This window comes from Azolla caroliniana, unplaced genomic scaffold (genome assembly GCF_043228905.1).
Source record: "Azolla caroliniana isolate FFs.n. ecotype wild unplaced genomic scaffold, voAzoCaro1.0.p SCAF_3, whole genome shotgun sequence".
NCBI classification, from domain to species: domain Eukaryota; kingdom Viridiplantae; phylum Streptophyta; class Polypodiopsida; order Salviniales; family Salviniaceae; genus Azolla; species Azolla caroliniana.
Window position 1 is genome coordinate 21,972,427 of NW_028230438.1, and position 18,844 is coordinate 21,991,270.

The 18,844-nt window shown below is 37.7% G+C and overlaps 1 protein-coding gene across 6 annotated transcripts; it reads right to left on the reverse strand.

Moving 5' to 3' along the window:
* Positions 1-1,812: 1,812 nt before the first annotated feature.
* GI (gigantea protein (GI)) lies at positions 1,813-15,106 on the reverse strand. 6 transcript variants are annotated; one of them, XM_087317039.1, is made up of 17 exons: positions 14,960-15,106; positions 14,608-14,809; positions 14,438-14,488; positions 13,377-13,876; positions 10,806-10,877; positions 10,636-10,690; positions 10,392-10,534; positions 9,995-10,290; positions 9,810-9,868; positions 8,710-8,950; positions 8,284-8,434; positions 7,202-7,420; positions 5,335-6,858; positions 5,168-5,236; positions 4,771-4,992; positions 4,605-4,688; positions 1,813-2,466 (listed from the first exon to the last, which is right to left on the reverse strand). In XM_087317039.1, the coding sequence occupies exons 4-17, from the start codon at positions 13,464-13,466 to the stop codon at positions 2,215-2,217; spliced, it is 3,477 nt and encodes a 1,158-aa protein (XP_087173165.1). In that variant the 5' UTR covers positions 13,467-13,876; positions 14,438-14,488; positions 14,608-14,809; positions 14,960-15,106; the 3' UTR covers positions 1,813-2,214. The 6 variants fall into 6 exon arrangements, with proteins under 6 accessions (XP_087173165.1, XP_087173168.1, XP_087173170.1 ...); XM_087317042.1 differs by having other exon boundaries at positions 13,377-13,861; positions 14,608-14,819; positions 14,956-15,090; XM_087317044.1 differs by having other exon boundaries at positions 9,995-10,281; positions 14,608-14,819; positions 14,956-15,090.
* Positions 15,107-18,844: the final 3,738 nt, after the last annotated feature.

An 18,844-nucleotide genomic window follows, 5' to 3' on the forward strand; every position in this document is an offset into this window, starting at 1 on the left:
TCTTTTTTTACAAGTCTAAGGTTCTCCTCTTCTATATATTCTCTGTGTGAGGGGTTCTCAAGTCCACAGCCCATGTTTTTATCAAGTGTGTTCGAGAAAGAATAGTCTAACAAATTCCTTTTCCAATTTTGTAAATTGCCAGTTTGAAACATATATGAAATCGGTGATACAAGACCAACCCGATATCCTGCCCCCTTCTATGCAATGCGAATACAAGGAGCCGATTTTAAGTTGGTTAATGAATCATTTCATGCAAGAAATCATGAGAGCCCTCTCCTCCCAAAATCATCATATCATGTGAAAAGCTTGGGATTCTTCACTAATGCACGTCCTTGCTCTACATCTGAACTCCTTGAGGGTAATTCATCTAATATGGCATCAACCACAAAATAATCAACTTAGTTGACCACTTCTCAAGGCTTCTTGAGGATGTAAAAAATTAAGTGGTGGACGGGCAAGGAAACTTAGTGTGTAGGATCATATGTATGCATGCTCAATCAATAAGAAAGCTTCTATTGTTAAGCATGTGGCACTTGCACATCGCTTCTAATGTAAGTTGGGGCCGAATTTGGAATAAGCCTAAGTTGAGTTAATCATTTATTCAGAAAAATATGACGGCATCCACCAAAATATTACTTGCCTATTTGCAACAGTTGTTGAAATTTGAAGGTTTATGTATCCATTTATATGCCTCGTGTGTATAACCAATATAGTACAAAAACTTTATGTATATTACAAAAAAATTTCTAATTCATGAAGTGTAAGGTTCGTAAAGTTAACAATATGCATGTAAGTATGCCTAGATGATTGGTATGTGTATGGCCTTGTGTGCATGTCTTCTATATTTTTCAATGTCTAGTATTTCACACAGACATATATAGATACATGTCTATGCAAGGAAATTGAGGTCTAATAAGAAACTTCTACATCAAGTTGCTATTTAAGACAATTACAACAAGTGCATATAACTCATTGCGTTTGACAAAGATAACCATGTTTCAATAAATGAAAGGAGACTCCTTTTCGAAAGGGGTAATGTTTTGATGAAATGTGTACTAGAAAGAAACAAAGCATGTGATACATTGTGATACATCACAAGGATATGCAATCGAGAATTACACAATCCTGAAGATGAAAATCATTCCCATTTAAGCGCAAGCTGGAAAATGCCATTCCATGTATTAGAGCAAAGAATGTATGTTCTGCATCATTCATTTATTTTCCTATCTAAAACAAGATTCAATTTGGATCAAAATCATGCTGTTGGGTTTATGAGATGGAAATGGGTTGAAGGAGCAGAGACATTAATACCATGCAATTAGTAAAGTCTAGTGAATGATATGTAGGTATTTTCAACATTCAATGTTTAAAACTTGCTAAAGTTGATGTACAATGCTCCCACATACACTTTCATCTTGGTTTCCTGTCTAGCCATCTCCATTTTAGTGAGTATTCACTACAGAATGAAACTTCAGTAGCATCCCATGTTAAGCCCAAGAGGAGCAGCACATCAAAAGAACTCTACTATCTCTTTCATCAATCTTGTGCTTCCAAAAGAGCTCAATGGAACATTGATATGATGCATACTCAACTCCCCAGTTAGTTGTAACTTGTAAAAGCATCATTTAAAACATGTTGTAACCACATTACAAATGGCAACATTTTGTGACTAATAGTCTTAACATTCATTTCAATGCACAAGAAGAGTAGATTGCGTTACAGATTAAGAAACAAATCGCTCTTAACACAAACAATTTTTCTCCAATATTGTGTAACATAGTTTTGCGGAAAACGTCCAAAAAACAACATATGTTTTCATAACAGTCACATTTGTTAGCAAACGTATGAAAACGAATATTTGAGCAGAAGAATGTGAATATTGCTTTCTATGGAATTTTTGCCCTTGCATTCATACAATCAAACAATTACAATTCTGTATTGCAAAGTTTGAGTTATCCTCCACCATTCTATATCTCCATTTCTTTGAGGATGAATCGTATCATATTCATATTATCCCTGTACAGCCCCACCACAAAGGGACATATAAAAAAAGAAAAAAAGTTAAGATACACAGCCTCCTGATTTGTTGATGTGTGAGTGATTGCACCTACACGAAGCCTTGTGGAGTAAACTAATTCCTCATAACAAAATTGAAGGAATATGTTATATTGTGATTAAGCTGATAAAAAGCTTTGTATGTAAAAAAGCTTTGCCTCATACAGAAACACAACAGCCAAGTGACGTTGCTGCATCTAAAAGCATTGAAATAGACATTCCCATGGCTAATAGATGTCGCATTTCTCTTGCAAAACATTGCTCTACCGACAGTTTCCAATCTTCTTCTTTCTTCTTCTCCTCTGCACATCCTAACTTTGAATACACATCATTCCGAAGTAATGCCATACTCAGAGCTCTCACATGAGCACTGTTGTGTGATAGGCAGTGGACAATTGCAGGAAGGCGCCTCTGTAAATTTAAGGAAGCTCTCTCTCTCTCTCTCTCTCTCTCTCTCTCTCTCTCTCTACTCAAGCATGGATAACAAGATCAGATCAGAATTCTTATTGGGTGTTGAAATGGCGGCATGCAGAACGCTGCTTGTAACCGACTTTCTCACAGATATGCCACCTTTGGTGCTCTTATGAGACAATGTGCATTTGCAGTTCCAAGATCCACTAACTAAACTGTGGCTATACACTCACTCACGCCACCTACTCTTCCCTATGGAGTAGAAACACGGGACTGAGTCTTAACAAGGCAAATAACTGAAAAGATTTAGAGAAACCTTTAGTCTTTCTCGCATGATAAGGAGCAAAGCATCAGTGCCCCATGATATAATCCAGGCAGAGATGAGAGCAGCCCCTATAATCATCTAGGCATTATTTTTATCAATGACCTGTATCCAATTGCTTTGGGACCTCCCTGAATGAAGGTACCCAAGGTTGGCAATTTATATCATCAAAACAACTTGCTGAACATAGAGATATTCACTGTTGGTATGCTGAAATGTAACAATGGTTCGAGCCACATGGCATAAGTGTAAATTCATTACCCCCTTTCCAATATAGATTCAATTGTCCCCATCTAAACATGACCAAAGTAAAAAAGAATCGAGTGATCCGAACTGATATTATAAACTAGGGGAAAAAAACGTGGATCAGCCCCAAAATATCTGAGCTGTAGGAAGATGGCCCACTATAAGACACTGCTTACACAAATCAGAGGATGGATGCTTCATCTGGCCATCTTATATGGGCATAGGACTATCTTATGCACTGCAATATGTGATAAGGCAGCTGCAAACTTCATCAGATTAGTTAGAGATTGAAGTATGCAAATATGCATGAATACCTCCAGAAGAAAGAATTTGCTGATTATATCATCAGGGAAGTAAAATCTGAAAAACAGTCACTAGAGTGTTTTTTATGAAATAAGAGGGAGATACGATTACCTCTTTAAGTAGGGCTTTGGCCCACTGAGCTAGGTAATCGAATATGAGGACCAACGGTGCCTAGGACTTTTCTTGCAAGAACTCAAGATCCACAGGGAAAAGTTGTTGAACGACGACAGTACAGCTACAGAAGCTCATCCACAAAGAACAATCACAACTTTCTTTAGCCCCATTACTCCTAATGCTACAAGTCAATCAAGGTCTACAAAAATGGGCTCCTAACCAGGACATTGCAAAGGGGTTACAATTGATTAGGCAATTGCAATTCTCCATGCACATAAGCCCTGGCCTCATGGACCACAATCTCACCGCCCTTGTCATCGAAAAATAAAGGCCATTATCTCCCACCATTGTAGGTGCTTCCCTCACTTCAGAGACCTCTCCATTCTGGATCAACCTATGCTAGAGATCTTTCAAAGACAAATTACAATAAATTTAACTTAAGAATCTTACATGCACCATAGCAGGATTATTTGGTCACTTTTTATGTTATTTACTTTTCTTTACTTAGTAGCATTTATTTTGGTTTGTTCTCAAAAACAAGACAAGAGTTAAGATGTAATCTCTTGTTTCGTCTTATAGGCTAGTTTGGCCTCTTAAAAGACGTGAATATATCTTTCTTTCTCTCTTTCTCTCTCATGGGCCAAATTTGGGTACAAATCCCATTATTTTCAATGATTGGGTACATGTTACATTATTTTCGATGATTGGGTACACATCCCATTTTTGTAATCAATTGTCTCAAGCGCCAGATTTGGTCTTAGAAGACGTTAATATATCTTTCTTTCTTTCTCATACATGTTGGGCCATAACCCTAGTGATGCTCCATATTTTTATCAACCAGTAGACTCAGGTTCAAATCCCACCAATTTGTTGCTACAATTTATTTGAATGCATTCAAGAAACATCACAAGACATATATGCCAAGCAACAATAAACAGGTGCAAAATAAAGTAGAGTCAATCCAAGCCCACCTGTTACTGACATAGCAAAACCAACGATTTCATACAAGAAACACACAAGAATCTTAAATAGCAGCTCATATTGTCAGAGCAACATATTGGATATCTATCCCACCACTCTTGATCTTAGAACAAAGTGTGGTTAGGTTTAAGTTAAGATTGCATATCAACAGCCGTTCATAATGGAAGCATACCTTTAATAGTGTCAGCAATGACTCTAAAGCAATACTATTACTTGCTTGCAAAATTCGGGTAGCATCTGCTGCAGCCTCTAACAACTAAAAAACAACCCCAGAATAAGCAAATAAAATAGATGGAAAGCAAAATATTGTAGTGCTGGAACATAATAAGATGTATTACCTCTAACTGTGGCATTGTGCACGCTTCACCATCAACAGACAGCCCTTCTGTTGCTTGTTCAACAATAGATGAGTGCTTTGCCACTACAATCAAAGCTTCAGGTGCACTGTGTAATCTCAGAAGCTCAGCCAAGAGGCACACAATGCGCTTATTCACCCTCCACATATCGACAAATTCTGGGATATCAGCATTATCCACCCAGGGTTGCAGGTCTCTCTCCACCTGTAAATCAGTTAATAAAATCAAAGCAAGAGAGCAGATTCATCTTTCTGATAACCAACTTTGTGATTCTGCTTTGACATCAACCAAGTTTAATAAAGAGTAACTGCATATAAGAGAAATGGGAAAACGATAAACAATGGCGGGATGCAATCATAATATTCAAGAGATCATTAACCTGAAACATGATTGCTGATGCGGCCTTCTCTGGATACACAGAAACAATATTGCATAGAGCTTCAACAACCTAAAATAACCAAAATTAAAAACATGAATCATTTCCCATGTCAATCAGAACAGAAATTAAAACAGAAAAACTGAATGAAGGTTGCTGAACTACATCACCTGTCGCCACCCTCTTTTAGCAGAGGTGCCTTCACCACTTGCAGGAACCTCGGGTGCACTAATTAGTTTCTTGCAAAGCAATGGCACAGCTGCAACAGATAAGTCTTTATTTTCTTGTAAAACTGTTGTTATGAAAGATCCTACATTATCACCTGACCCATTCTCTTTTTCCATGCACAGAAGTGACACCACATCTGACGCATTTATTGGTAGATTCACTAAATTTTTCTCTCTATGGGTCTTAAAAGTGACATTCACAGAATATGTTGGTCCACTAGAGCCACAACCATTACATATCTGCAATCTTCTACGTGCATTCATGCCTGTAATAGATGAATCTACAGGAACGTTTGATCCAAGGGCCATTGACCTTGAAACTGTACAACTTTCTGATGCTTCAGTACACATATTTTCCGGATCACCAGAAACCCCTACTGTATCAACAGCTGCAGCTACAACCTTTCTATTACCTTCAACAAGAGCTAACACAGAAGCAGCCTTGGCAGATAATTTTGGTTCCAGTGAACAACGCATTATCGCTGAAAGAGCATGCATGCATGCCTTTGAATTGCCCAACACCTCAGATATATGAGCAGCTACTACAGCAGCAGCAACTATTTCACCTGAACTTCTGCTACCACTAGCTGGAATTACATTATCTGATTGTGGTACTAAAGCCAATAATGCTTCTAGCAGCCTAAGTAGTCTCCATGCATTATTCATGGCAGATGCAACTCCATTCTGCAAACCATTCAATCCTCCATGATCATGGTTGTTTAGCTCCCCAGTGTTTGATTTCGGTAAGAGAGTTGCTGGTAAAGAGAGGAGCTGAACTTCACAGGCCAATGCACACACTGCAGCTATAACATATGAGTCAAATGTGGACACTGCTCCCCTTTCTTTCTCTGCAGTTTTTCTCACTCTGACAGTTGCAGATCCTGTGTCCACTTCTGATTCATTGCTACAATGTGAGTTTTTGGATTTCCTTATACCTTGTTGTATAGCATCATGGCTCAGATAAACTGTGAAAGCAACTGACAGCAATCGAGCTGCAAGTCCTGCTGATGGGCATGCCTCGGTAAATAAAGCATGAACCATGGCCCGCAACTCTGTACTAGCTGTGTGCTTCAAACCAAATCTACCCGCACCATATGAACTATTCCTCTTTGTCCCTGCTCTTTGCTCCTGATGCTCCTCAGTTGGAACTGACCGATGCAAAATAACTTCAACAGTGGCAGTAAATATTCTTAGTAAACAAGCCTCAGAAGCACTTCCTTGTGGCAAATACTCGAGCACACGGAGTAGAGGCCGGAAAAGGTTCCATGATAAAGGAGGAGGTTGTAAAGGTGCTGCCACAACAAGTTCTGGCAAATTTGCAGCACAAGAGTTCAGGGGCAGAAGTCCATACGCTGCCTCCCATAGTGTGCATATTTGCCATTCAACATCTGGCCCATGATCACACATCAACGAGGCAATACCCCTTGCAGTTGCCTCTTCAGTGGCTTTGGCAGCAGCAATGACCATCTTAGAAAGAAAATCATTATACAAGTTAGACGCACAATAGAAACATTTGCTCCATGTAAGTATATTACATCCTATCAATCTTTAATGTCATGTGTTCACTTATTAATTAGAAAGGCAAACTCTGAAATACCCATGAATTTTTCTTTATTTCGCCAAATTGCCGAGTTCTCATTTCATGGCCAATTTCATCCCTGTTTCCTCAATTACATATGCTATTTGAGAGTTGCTCTCTTTCAGGGATTGAATCAGGGTACTTGGGAAATGACGAAAACTTTACGGCATTTGGGGAAATATGTGAAAACTCAAGGGTAGCTTGGAGCTTTTGCAAAGTGCTTAAAATTACCTGCTCCCGTGGACTTGCAGCATGTCTTGGGAATCCGTACACTGACTGCCGAACTCCATTGAGATCTTGAGCATGCCCAGGTGGAGGAAACAGCAAAGCTGGCTGTGAAAAAACACGAAATAGCAAGGCTGCTGCTGCATCTGCTGCGATCCCAGAGCGCATTGCTAGAGCTGCCCCAACAGGTCGTAAAAAATGCAAATGAAGCCAATTCCTAGGAAGCTGGAAAAATACATAAACGGAATAAGATCAAAGAAGACTAACAAATGCATGTAGTTATAAACCATTAGCAAATTGAGTAGAGCAAAACATTCAGCTCTATGCAGTACAAATCTCTTAGGTAGGGCAGGATTTCAGACAAAATCATAGATGCACTAGAATTGAAGAAATGCATATTCTGAACCAAATGGCACCAATCTTAAATATCAAGCTAGTACACTACAGCTACTAATAAGCATCTCCCTCTCAAACCAAGATCATACTATTTATACAGTCTCCACCCTTGGGAGATTTTTTCTTTACTTCTACCCTATTTTTCATAGAACAAGCTGGAGACTGAACCTCATCAGGCTCATCGCAACATATGTTAATCAGACTTGCATCTCACCAACTTTTAATTCCCCTTTCAGCCAGCGCAACAGGTGTTGCAAATTATGTAAACGCCAATTCCAATCGTTGCACCAATTCTTCACCTATGCTTCCAAGGGATCCATTCAAGAATAATCCTGGTAACATGGCATTACCTGCTCACTGAAAAGGATTCTGTACCATCCTTAATAGAAGAACTCGGATAGCAATTTTGGAAAGAATCTTGACGAGGTTCCCAAACAATTGAAAGTTTTCCAATTCAGATGAAGAAAGAAGGTTGCAACAAATTTGCACATTAATGGAAGTCTATATTGGGCATAAACAAGCAATACACAATAACATGTTGAAAAAAAATGTAATATATAGAATACATTGCACTGCACTTATGTTAGAAATAAATCAATATTTACAAATAGGAAGGTAACAATTATCTCAGTATCAAACCAATTTGTACATGAGATACAATTTGTACGCTTAAAAATACTCTTGCAACTGACCTGCATTGAAGAGTTATAATCTTCTGCTGCCCTCAGTAGTTCCACTAGCTGAACGGCTGCATCAAGTGCATCAGGAGCCCATGATAGTGGTGCCTCGAGAAGACCTAAAAATAAACGTTGAGTTGCACCGGGGGTGGCGATGGCATAATATCTGAGCAGAAAAGAACAATTAAATAAAGGCTGGCATAACAAGAATCATGGCATTAAATAAAGTGTCCCTGACATGATCTTTATTTGCTTAGATGCTGAAAGAGAGGAAAACGGATGAATTGACCATATAATTGCTCAAATATAATATCATTGCTAGAGAGGGGGTTGAAAAAGCTAATTTAAAGAAATAAAGAAGAATCAATCAGAGTTTGTCAATTACAATATTTCCTCCGTCCAACACATCGAACATCAGCTTAAGATGATGCATGTTCTCACCTGTGAAATAGACGAGCAAATGGCTCCAAAGGCGGTAATCCTGCAACCAAATGCTGATCCAAAGCAGTAGCTGGTGGAGGAAGTAATAAAGCTGGTACAGCAGCTGCTGTAAGGTCAGCTGTTTCATAGCGTGCAACTTCATCGTCACAAACACTCAATATTACTGCAGCACCATTAGCAACAGCCCACCTCGGAGTTGATGGCATTAATTGAGGATGCTTTCCAGGACCCTTGGTCCCAACTACAGAAGAAGACAATATTCTTAGAGGTAGCATAATCTACCTTCGTAAACAGTGACTGCATTATTGTAAAAAGACACACTGAATCCATAGGTAACACATTTTATGCCCCCTAATTTTTCTTTTTCCATTACATGCATTGTGATTCATATCCTTGTACACAATAAAACTTAAATGACCAATAAGTCACATGATTACTACTGAACAGAAAAATGAAGACTTTAAGAGAATGGTTAATTAACAGCTCCAGGAAAGTTGACACACTGGTTAAAGCCATAGTCCTTTATACCAGAGTTAAAATTCAATTCTCACCACAACCCTTAGTTGCCACAAACGGAAATTAGCCCGCATTAAGAAAAATAAATTGGTGATCACTTATAGATGAACAGGGCTCAAAATTACTATGTAAGATTTTCTATGAATGCCACAATACGTGGGTGAAAATAGAAACATTTCCAAGAAACTGACCAGTAATATGACCAAACCCTCAGGAAAATGACAATAAGTTCTAACATATATGCTGGAATTTCCACTGCCTGCCCAAACTTTGTGAAACCATATCAAATTCCATATAGAATCATCTCATGCTGGATAACTTCAAAGGCACCAATTTCAGTTGCAATGATCAGGCACCAAATCTGATTGGTGTCTATTACTCATGATTACACATGTTCACGATCTTTAGTTTCAGGAAGCTAGAGTCAAGGACATGTTTTTTGTTACTCACATTTGAAGAGTTAACATAAACAAATGTAAGCTTTGCTAGATCTCGTAGGCCATTATGATCCTCTATGGATGTTAAGATATTTTTCTTTCTTTCTAAGTTCACTTGAGGTGGGATATACATAGTTAAACCTTCACCTGTCGTTGGTGGTTTTAGCTCTCCTCCAGCTGCATATTTCCCCATTACACCACCACACCTGTAAGGAGAATTACGATTACAAATCAAGGCTATTATTGGACCTAGATTGCCAGAGAAAATAAAAAAAGAAGCATGTCCATGCTGGCCCTAAAGAATTTCAAGAGGAGTAAAACTATCTCTTTACCATCTGAAATAGTCGCTTTTCACACCCAATGGAGCAGCAAGTAAACTATCAGTAATCCAAGGTGTCAGAAACCTTGTAGGCATCTTTCGCTCTTGATCTTGGTAAGCATGTACCTCCTCAACCATGTGACTTGAGGCAGCACTGCCTGAACTTGATTCACATCCAGCAGTTTCAATGGATCGTCGCAGTATCTGACTGCTCTCAGTATTAGAAATTGGACGATTATAGTGGGTTAACACTCTAAGAATTTCCCCACATGCCAAAGCCCACTGTTCAGACAAATCTTTCTGCAAACACTTCATTGAAGAAGACAAGTTTAAATAAACAATTATAAAAGAAGTGCCTAGGCCTTAAGTATGTCTCTAGCATCCCTATACATCAGGAAATTTTAGCATACCTCACTTGAAGGATTGAATAAAGATATGAAGGATCCAAAAGGGGGTGCTTTCTTGTCATAACTAACAGTTCTATCGATGATACAAGACAATAATGCGTGTAAAATTGCATGACCATGTTCAGGATGATGCAAGATAAAAATCGCTGCAAAATAACAAATTTGAGTGTCAGATCAGGCTTACGACGTGCAGTCTCTAAAACAAATGGTGATTCTCAGTATTGAAACAAAGGAATCGAGATTTTACCCAATACATCATCCAAGAGTGAAGCTTCTGAATGAGGATAATGACTTCGAACCAGCTGTAAGTTTACAATAGCAAGCACAACGATGTCCAAATACAAAGAGCATAGTTAGATTCTAGACCAACTTTTAAAAAAAGTCTTACGGAGACTATAAAACAACATTTGCAATTACCTCACTAATATCATGTCCGAAGGCCTCTGATGCAAACTGAGCAAACAATTCCACATATGCCAATATCTCTGTCTGAACACCACCACATCCATATCAGAAAGATGGTTGACCAGAAAGAAAGAAAGAAAGATATATTAACATCTTTTAAGAGGCCAAAACCACCCATAAGACCAAACAAGAGATTGCATCTTAAGTGTTATCTCATCTTTGAGAACAACAAATCAAAATAACATAAATGTCACTAAGGAAAGATAAAAGTAAATAAGACAAGAAGAGACAAAAAGAATCTTGTTATCAGCACATGTAAGATTCTCAAGTAAGATATATCGTAGCTTTTGTCTTCAAAAGATCTCTAGCATGTAAGTATATTCCAGAATGGAGAGATCTCCGAAGCGAGGGAAGCACCTGAGATGGCGGGATATAATGGCCTTTATCTGTCGATGACAAGGGTGGTGAGATCGTGGTCCATGGGGCCGGGGCCTAAGTGGACGACAAATTGCTATTGCCTGATCTATTGTAACCCCTTTGATATGTATGTCCTGGTCGGGAGCCCATTTGTGTAGCCATTGATTGACTTGTAGAATTAGGAGTAATGGAGCTAAAGAAAGTTGTGATTGTTCTGTGGATGAGCTTATGTAGCTGTATTGTAATCGTTCAACAATTTTTCCCTGTGTACCTTGAGTTCTAGCAAGAAAAGTCCTAGGCACTGTTGGTCCTCATATGCCATTACCTTACGTAGAAAAATCCTCCACATAGAAGCAATGAGATCAAAATAAGATCGAATTATATGCAGTAGCCACTTTGCAAAGAACCTTTGAAATTTCCAAGAAGAAATCTGCTTAGTGAGCCAATATTGCAACAGCCTTACATGACACAATGGATGCCTTCCACCAAAGGACAACAAGTTACAACAAGACCCTTATCATGAAAGTCCCCTGCTTCAATGTTCACTTGACGATATGCAAAGGCTGTACCAAACCTTGCATTAAAGGCAGAAAAAAGGCTACCCTCACTGGCACACAGCATATCTCAGACATTTCCTTTCTTAGCGCCTATCCTAGGACAGTTCCCCTTTCTGATATAGAATAACGTACGACAGATATTTAATAGACATGAAAGAAAATCATATGAAACTACATCTTACGTTACAGTGTATGAGATTGAAATCTTGCTTATTAAGTCACACAGAAAGTACAACTAGAAACATGGCACACATTTGACTCATGGTAAAATTCTCCCTTGAGGTATGAATGTGGGAAGACGTTATAAACATAGGCTTGGCAGGGTGATTTTTTAGCTGATTGTTAAACAACATTGATGATTGAATATCATATTGTAGAACCGTAATGGGCCTTCATACTCATAGTTTATAATATATATGAAAGCCACTCTCTTGTCATTTGCTCAGTGATTTGCACTTGGCACACTTCTTATTAAGATGTTTCTTCCTACCATTAATCCATTAATCAAAGGAGTGTCATTTCTCATGGCAAAGGTATTTGAGACACCCTGATGTGCATCAATCATACAAAAAGCCCATTGTTACCAGAAGAGTGTGAAAGCAGTTGGATGGAGGTTAGGTGATTCAATAAATAAGACCCTGAGCCCAAATTCTCGTTATTGAGTGATCAATTGGGGCCACGGTCAGCTGCTCCTGAAAACCCCCATTATTGGGACTGATGCCATATTCACTTCCACCACGAAGCAAGTCCTTTACCATGTATGTGTGTATGGTTTGGTCCTTGTCATATGCGCAGGTTGGAACCCAAGATAATTAATAGTCGTTTGGTATATGTACTAAACTAAGGCTGATTGAGATTAAAATCCTGACATTGAGCGTTTTTAAACCTACATCTAAGTCCAGACTTCAAATCATAGTCATCTAGACTATGCCAACTATGTGATTGTCTATGAGCTGGATCAATCTCTACCTAAATGTTTCCATTAATGCAGGTTTATGTGTGTACTTAACAATGTATTGTCAGTTATAAGGATTGTGATTCCAACTGGAGACATAGTACAGACTAATTCTCATTCTTCATCATAGTCTACATTTTCTTCACCTCAAAGAAACTGAATAGTACAAAGGATAATCTCAGCATACACAATTATTATTTGACTGATCTCCATGCTTCCTCAACCAATGAGTTTGTAAATATCTCTAGCTATTTGCATCCACAACAGAAAATCGGAGAGGATCCCTCAAACCATTTTTCTAACCCTCATAGCTGGAACAGCATAATATAGCCCACCCTTCAAACTATAATTTGTAGTCTTCTGTATCCTGCAGTAGCACCAACGTCATTATTGGTTATATTCCTGTGCTATATTGGACATTATTCGTCTCAAGATGAGATACAATTACTCTAAATTTTGCTTATATCATCTCCCTTGTTGTTAGATGGAGCTGATGACTTTTGTGGGCATGAGTTTCTATCTTGACTAATCAGAGTAGATCAAATGACTTTCAGAATTCAAACCAATTTGAATCTATAAGAGTGTAAAATCCAAACAAACATTACAAAATGAACAGTTTTTATAAATAAAAAAAGCGGAAAATCTGAGTTTGACCTGTCGTTGATCCAAATCTCGCGGAGGCGGTCTGACAAGGGGGGATGACAAGAGTCTGCGAATCCACTTCTGACGAGGGACAGTACTCATTGCAGGGTAAATGACTAATTATTTTCCTGTTTTGTAAAGCAGTTGACTATATAGATATCAATTTGGGATATAGTAATGAATATGAAAATATTTCTGCTTTTGTTTGGATCTGATAATGTATATCCTTCTGCTTTTGATTTGATCCGATAATCTCTATAGTTCTGCTCCTGTTTAGAATCTGGTAAAATGACTATACTTCTGCCTTTGGATCTTGCAGTGACTTTATTCTGCCTCCTGTTTGAACGTGGTAATGACTTTGCTTCTGTTATGGATCTGATAATGGATATAAAATTCTGCTCCTGTTTGGGAGAAACTGTTGTATGGCGCAAAAAGGTTAGGGATCTGGTAGCAATAGTCTTTGAATCCACCACGATGGGATCATGAACACACTTCCACTGTAGAATGTGCTGCTGCCAGAAGTTGTATTCGTTTTTTAAGGATTAATGCATAAGCTAATCAGTGCACAAACAAGATGAAGAAAACACACAAGTAGACAAAGTAGCGGAGAAGAAGAGAGAAACTGTTTGAAGGTGCGTTACATGAATCCGTAGCACAATATCAGATCACAAACCAAAGCTATGCATAAACAAAGTAGAAAAAACTGTCTGAAAATGAAGATTACATGAAACTGTATCAATCAAAATAAAAGTATGTGCATAGAAGAAGAAGAACAAGAAGGGAATGCGAGTAACTGTGAAGCTGAGGTGTTTGAGAATTACGGCCAGAAACTAACACGTTCACAGCAGAAGAAGAAGAAGAGAAATCAAGTAACTGTCTGACGCTTTGAAACAGAAGAAACTGTTGAGGGTCGGGAAAAAACAAATTTCTGCATACGCGAAGAAGAAGAAAAAAAGAGTCTGAAGCTTTGAACAGATAAAACTGTGGAGGATGTGGACAGAAAACAAACATGTGCATACATGAACAAAGAAGCATGGAACTGCACACGGAAGTAGTAGGGGAAAAAAACAAACCTTTGCATAGAAGAAGAAAAGGATGCAGCGAAAGCGAGAAACTGCATGAAGCTGCGAATAGAATAAACTGTTTAGTATTAGGGGAAACGTCAACCTTTGCAAAGAGTAAGAAGAAACTGTCTAAGTCTGCGGGCAGAAAAAACAGTGGAGAATTAGGTAAAAACACAAACATTTGCATAGACAGACGAAGACGCAGAAGACTGTCTGAATCTGTTGAAAGTGAAGAAGAATCACGAGACTGTCTGAATCTGTTAAAACTGAAGAAGACACACAAAACCTTCTGAATCTGTTCAGGACGAAGAAGAAGAAGAAGGAAGAAACTGTTTTAAGCGGTCGAACGAAGGAGGAGCACAAGCATGAAACTGGCTGAATCTGTTGAAAACTATCAGAAATTAGACAGAAGAAGCTATAGATAATTAGGGAAGAGAAGAAACATTTGAATAGACGCAGAGGAAGAAACAAGAAGCTGTCCGAAGCTAACCGGTTTAACTGTAAAGGATTAAGTTAAGAAATCACACCTACCTGTGCATGGACGAAAGGGAGCCGCAGACCTATCCGGAGCTTCAAACGGAAGAAACTCTAGAAATTAGGTCAAACCACAGAGAATCTGTGCAGACACGAAGGAGACGAAGGGAAAGCAGAAACCTGCCATGGCTGAAAGCAGAGAAGGAAGAAGAGATCCTCGTCCGACGTGGCGTTTCTGTGGTCCTACGTGGCCTCTGATATTTACCTCCAACCAATCAGAACGCTCCGTCCAGTTCCTAGTGGCCACGTCATCGAATCTCCCATGATAGCCCCAAAGAAATATCTACTGCTGCGCTGGCGTAATGGACGGTGTGGATGTATCCGCTGCTGCTCGCGATTGGTTCCACGTGGCCAAGTGCACGTCCAGTTATAGATCTTCCCATGTGGGACTGTTTCCAATCGGCTTCTGCCACGTGGATAGAAGGGGTTCACGCGAGTCTCTTTTATTCTATGCACACATAAACGCACGTAAATCCCCCACGACTGGCAATCCACCAAACTCTTGGGAACCAATAGAATTTACTATCTGCGTTTTTCATTAGTAATTAGACATCGGTGAATATCTCAATAGAGCTCACCTGCAAAAAACACAACAAACCTCTCTCAACCAATCCAGTTCCGTTAACAGGCGTCAAAGACTTTCAGAGGGGGTTTTTTGTGTGCATGTTCACCAAATATAAGAAATTTATAATCTATGTACAAATATGTATGTATGTATTTAGGCCTATATATTAAGGCAAAGATTCTTGGAACATTCTTTCTTTGGGCAATATCATTGGTCGAAATACCTTCGAGAATTCATCGATATCTTTTTAATGTCCATTGGTTATATATATATATATATATATATATATATATATATATATATATATTGTGGTGTTCATGTGTTCTTATGTGCATTTCACAATATATATATATATATATATACATATAAAATTTGTCATTTTGGATCAAGGAAAGGGCTCGTAAAAATACCTATTGGTCGAAATGCCTCAAAGAAGTTCGTTGATATTTTTTTAATGTAGACCTGTTTTTATGTTTATATTCTTTCTTTGGGCAATATCATTGGTCCACATAACTTATAGCATTTCATCGATATCTTTTTAATGTCCATTGGTTTATATATATATATATATATATATATATATATATATTCATTTATGTTTAGAGATACATATACATTTTGTCATTTTGGATCAATGAAAGGGCTTGTAAAATACATATTGGTCAAAATACCTTAGAGAACTTCGTTGATATATTTTTAATGTAGACTTGTTTTTATGTATATGTGTACATATAGTTTCACTGAGGTTTAGAAATACATATAAAATTTGTCATTTTGGATCAACGAAAGGGCTCATAAAAATACCTATAGCTTCAGTTCACATAGGTTGTTTTTCAACCGATCATATAGCTATTAGTTGTGAGTCGTGACCTTCAATTATTTTTTAATATGGAATGCAACACCATTTGATTTACATGAATCCTTGAGAAAGCATGTTCATCTTTTGCAGATATTGTCAATATATCCATCATACTATGGGTAATATCTAAAGTCTACCTCACGATGTGAAATTAATCACCATATGCCCTAATAAAAAAGGTAGTTTACCTTTAAAAACATAGTAACTATAATTACATGCATATCTACATAATGTGATATTTTCACTGTAATTTTCTTGAGCAATGCACATTCATTTTACACAATTGATGCTCCCAAGTATTGCACATTTGTTTACATGATTACTATTGCTCATTAACAATTCATGAAAATAATTAGCAAGGTTGATTGTAAATATTCTCTTTTATTATTTGGGGAGTTCATGAGGTCAAGATCGGGGATTATGAAGCAAATTCATCATGTACATATTTGACATCTCATTGTTGAATTTCATGTGTAAATTATTGTGTATTTGCCTATAAACATTGATAGAGACAACATCCTTTGTATTGCATGGATTAATTCAATTGGTTGGTGTCCTAGCGTTATGAAATTTTGATTTATGCATATAGACATACATTGATATGGTCGTCCTCTTAACCTTTAGACTTTAGTTTTTTTAGCATGTAATCTTCATTGACAATATAGCAAAGTCATTGTATTCACACAACATGAAATTAATCCTCATCGATGACATAGTGAGCACGTGTAATAAAGTTTGGATTTGCTATATTCATGATGCACTTACATTGTTGAATACTTTAATTCATGTCTCATCTCTCTCGCTTTGTACCTCGTAGGCAAATTTATAAGAGGTTGTGCATAACATTAGGCTATGTATGTAATCCCTCATCGTTTCATGAATGTGCATAAGTTGAATGATAAATATTAAAACAAGGAGTACAAAGGGCAAACACACGATAATGAAATACAAAGCATGAACCCGTAAGGGATTTTTGTATACCTCACAAATAATAAATTATAATTTGTTGTTGAATGATTGGTTTGTTGGTTCACGCTACAATAGGCGGTTGTTTTACAATCTTCCTGGGCTATTCCCATTAATACATAAGGGTTTTTTCCATATCAACCGTCGTACTCACAATTTTCACACTTAGGAATCCATGTACATTAATCCACTATGTATTATTCTTACATGCAAACTTGACTAAATTGATTACTATTTTGATCAAGCGTGTTTTTTTTATCTTTCTTAATTATATGTTTTATCTTGGTTATTATGGCAATTAGAACCTTGACATTAATTAAACAATATATGTATGTGTGTGTGTGTGTGTATATATATATATATATATCGAGAGAGAGAGAGAGAGAGAGAGAGAGAAAAGAGCAGAGGTTACGAAAGGAGAATCAAAATTAGAAAAGGGGTTCTGCATGTCGTTGTGTGTCTGTCTATCTACCTCTCTCTTTCTCGTTCTCTCTCAAGAGACAGATTTCCTATGACAGAGTGTAAATAAAGACACTCAAAACGAAGAAATTGAGAGGGAGAAGGGGGGAGAGAGAGAGAGAGAGAAGAGCTTCGTAACGAGATATAGCAAGTTAAAATTGATGGTCTGTGCGAGAAGTAGCAATTAAAACAAGGAATCTTGTGTTGTTGGCATCCACATACTCAACACACATTGCGGGTCTTCGATTGTATTCATCATCTTCGACCTCTTCAATCGGGTGAGTTCCGGTTGTCTTTCTTGTTTATGGAAAATTGTTTTTATCCCGGATCACTATCACATCGAGAATAATGGATATAAACATAAAATCCTCTCAATTTGTGGGGGACATCAATATGGAAACAATTGATCCAAAAAAGAGTAATGTGATGGTTGAATGTAATCGTGAAAGGGAAGACATTGGAAGCTCTAAGAGGTTTAAGGGCATTGAGGAAATTAATGAGAAAAAAACGACATGTGCCGAAATAATACATGTAGATGAGGTTGACAAGGATAATTGTAATTGGGATACTTTATGGGGAATTGCCAATACCTTATTGTCTAATATTGTGGAAGAAAATGAAAATGCAACAAAAGAATGCAATGATAAGGATGTGCATGATGTGGATGTTGGTGTTAAGGTATTGTTGCAATCTTTTGATATATTCTATGATCGTGCAATTATATTGTTTTTGCTAGGAAACCCCCATACATTAATTGGATTAAACAATGGTTGAACACAATTGTGTCACCAAATTGTGTTGAAGATATATATGCAGGACCACAAGGGTTTTATGATGTAGTGTTCCGTTCACCGGAACATCGAAGTGCACTGTTGTCTAAAGTTCCAATGTTTTTTTATAACCGATTGGTGCATGTAATGCAATGGTCCCCTGTTGTGGACTATCATGCTTTGTTGAAACAATAATTGCCCTTTTTGGGTAACAATAGATTGTAAGCATGTTTTTTTATGGCCACTTTTACTAGAGTTGATGA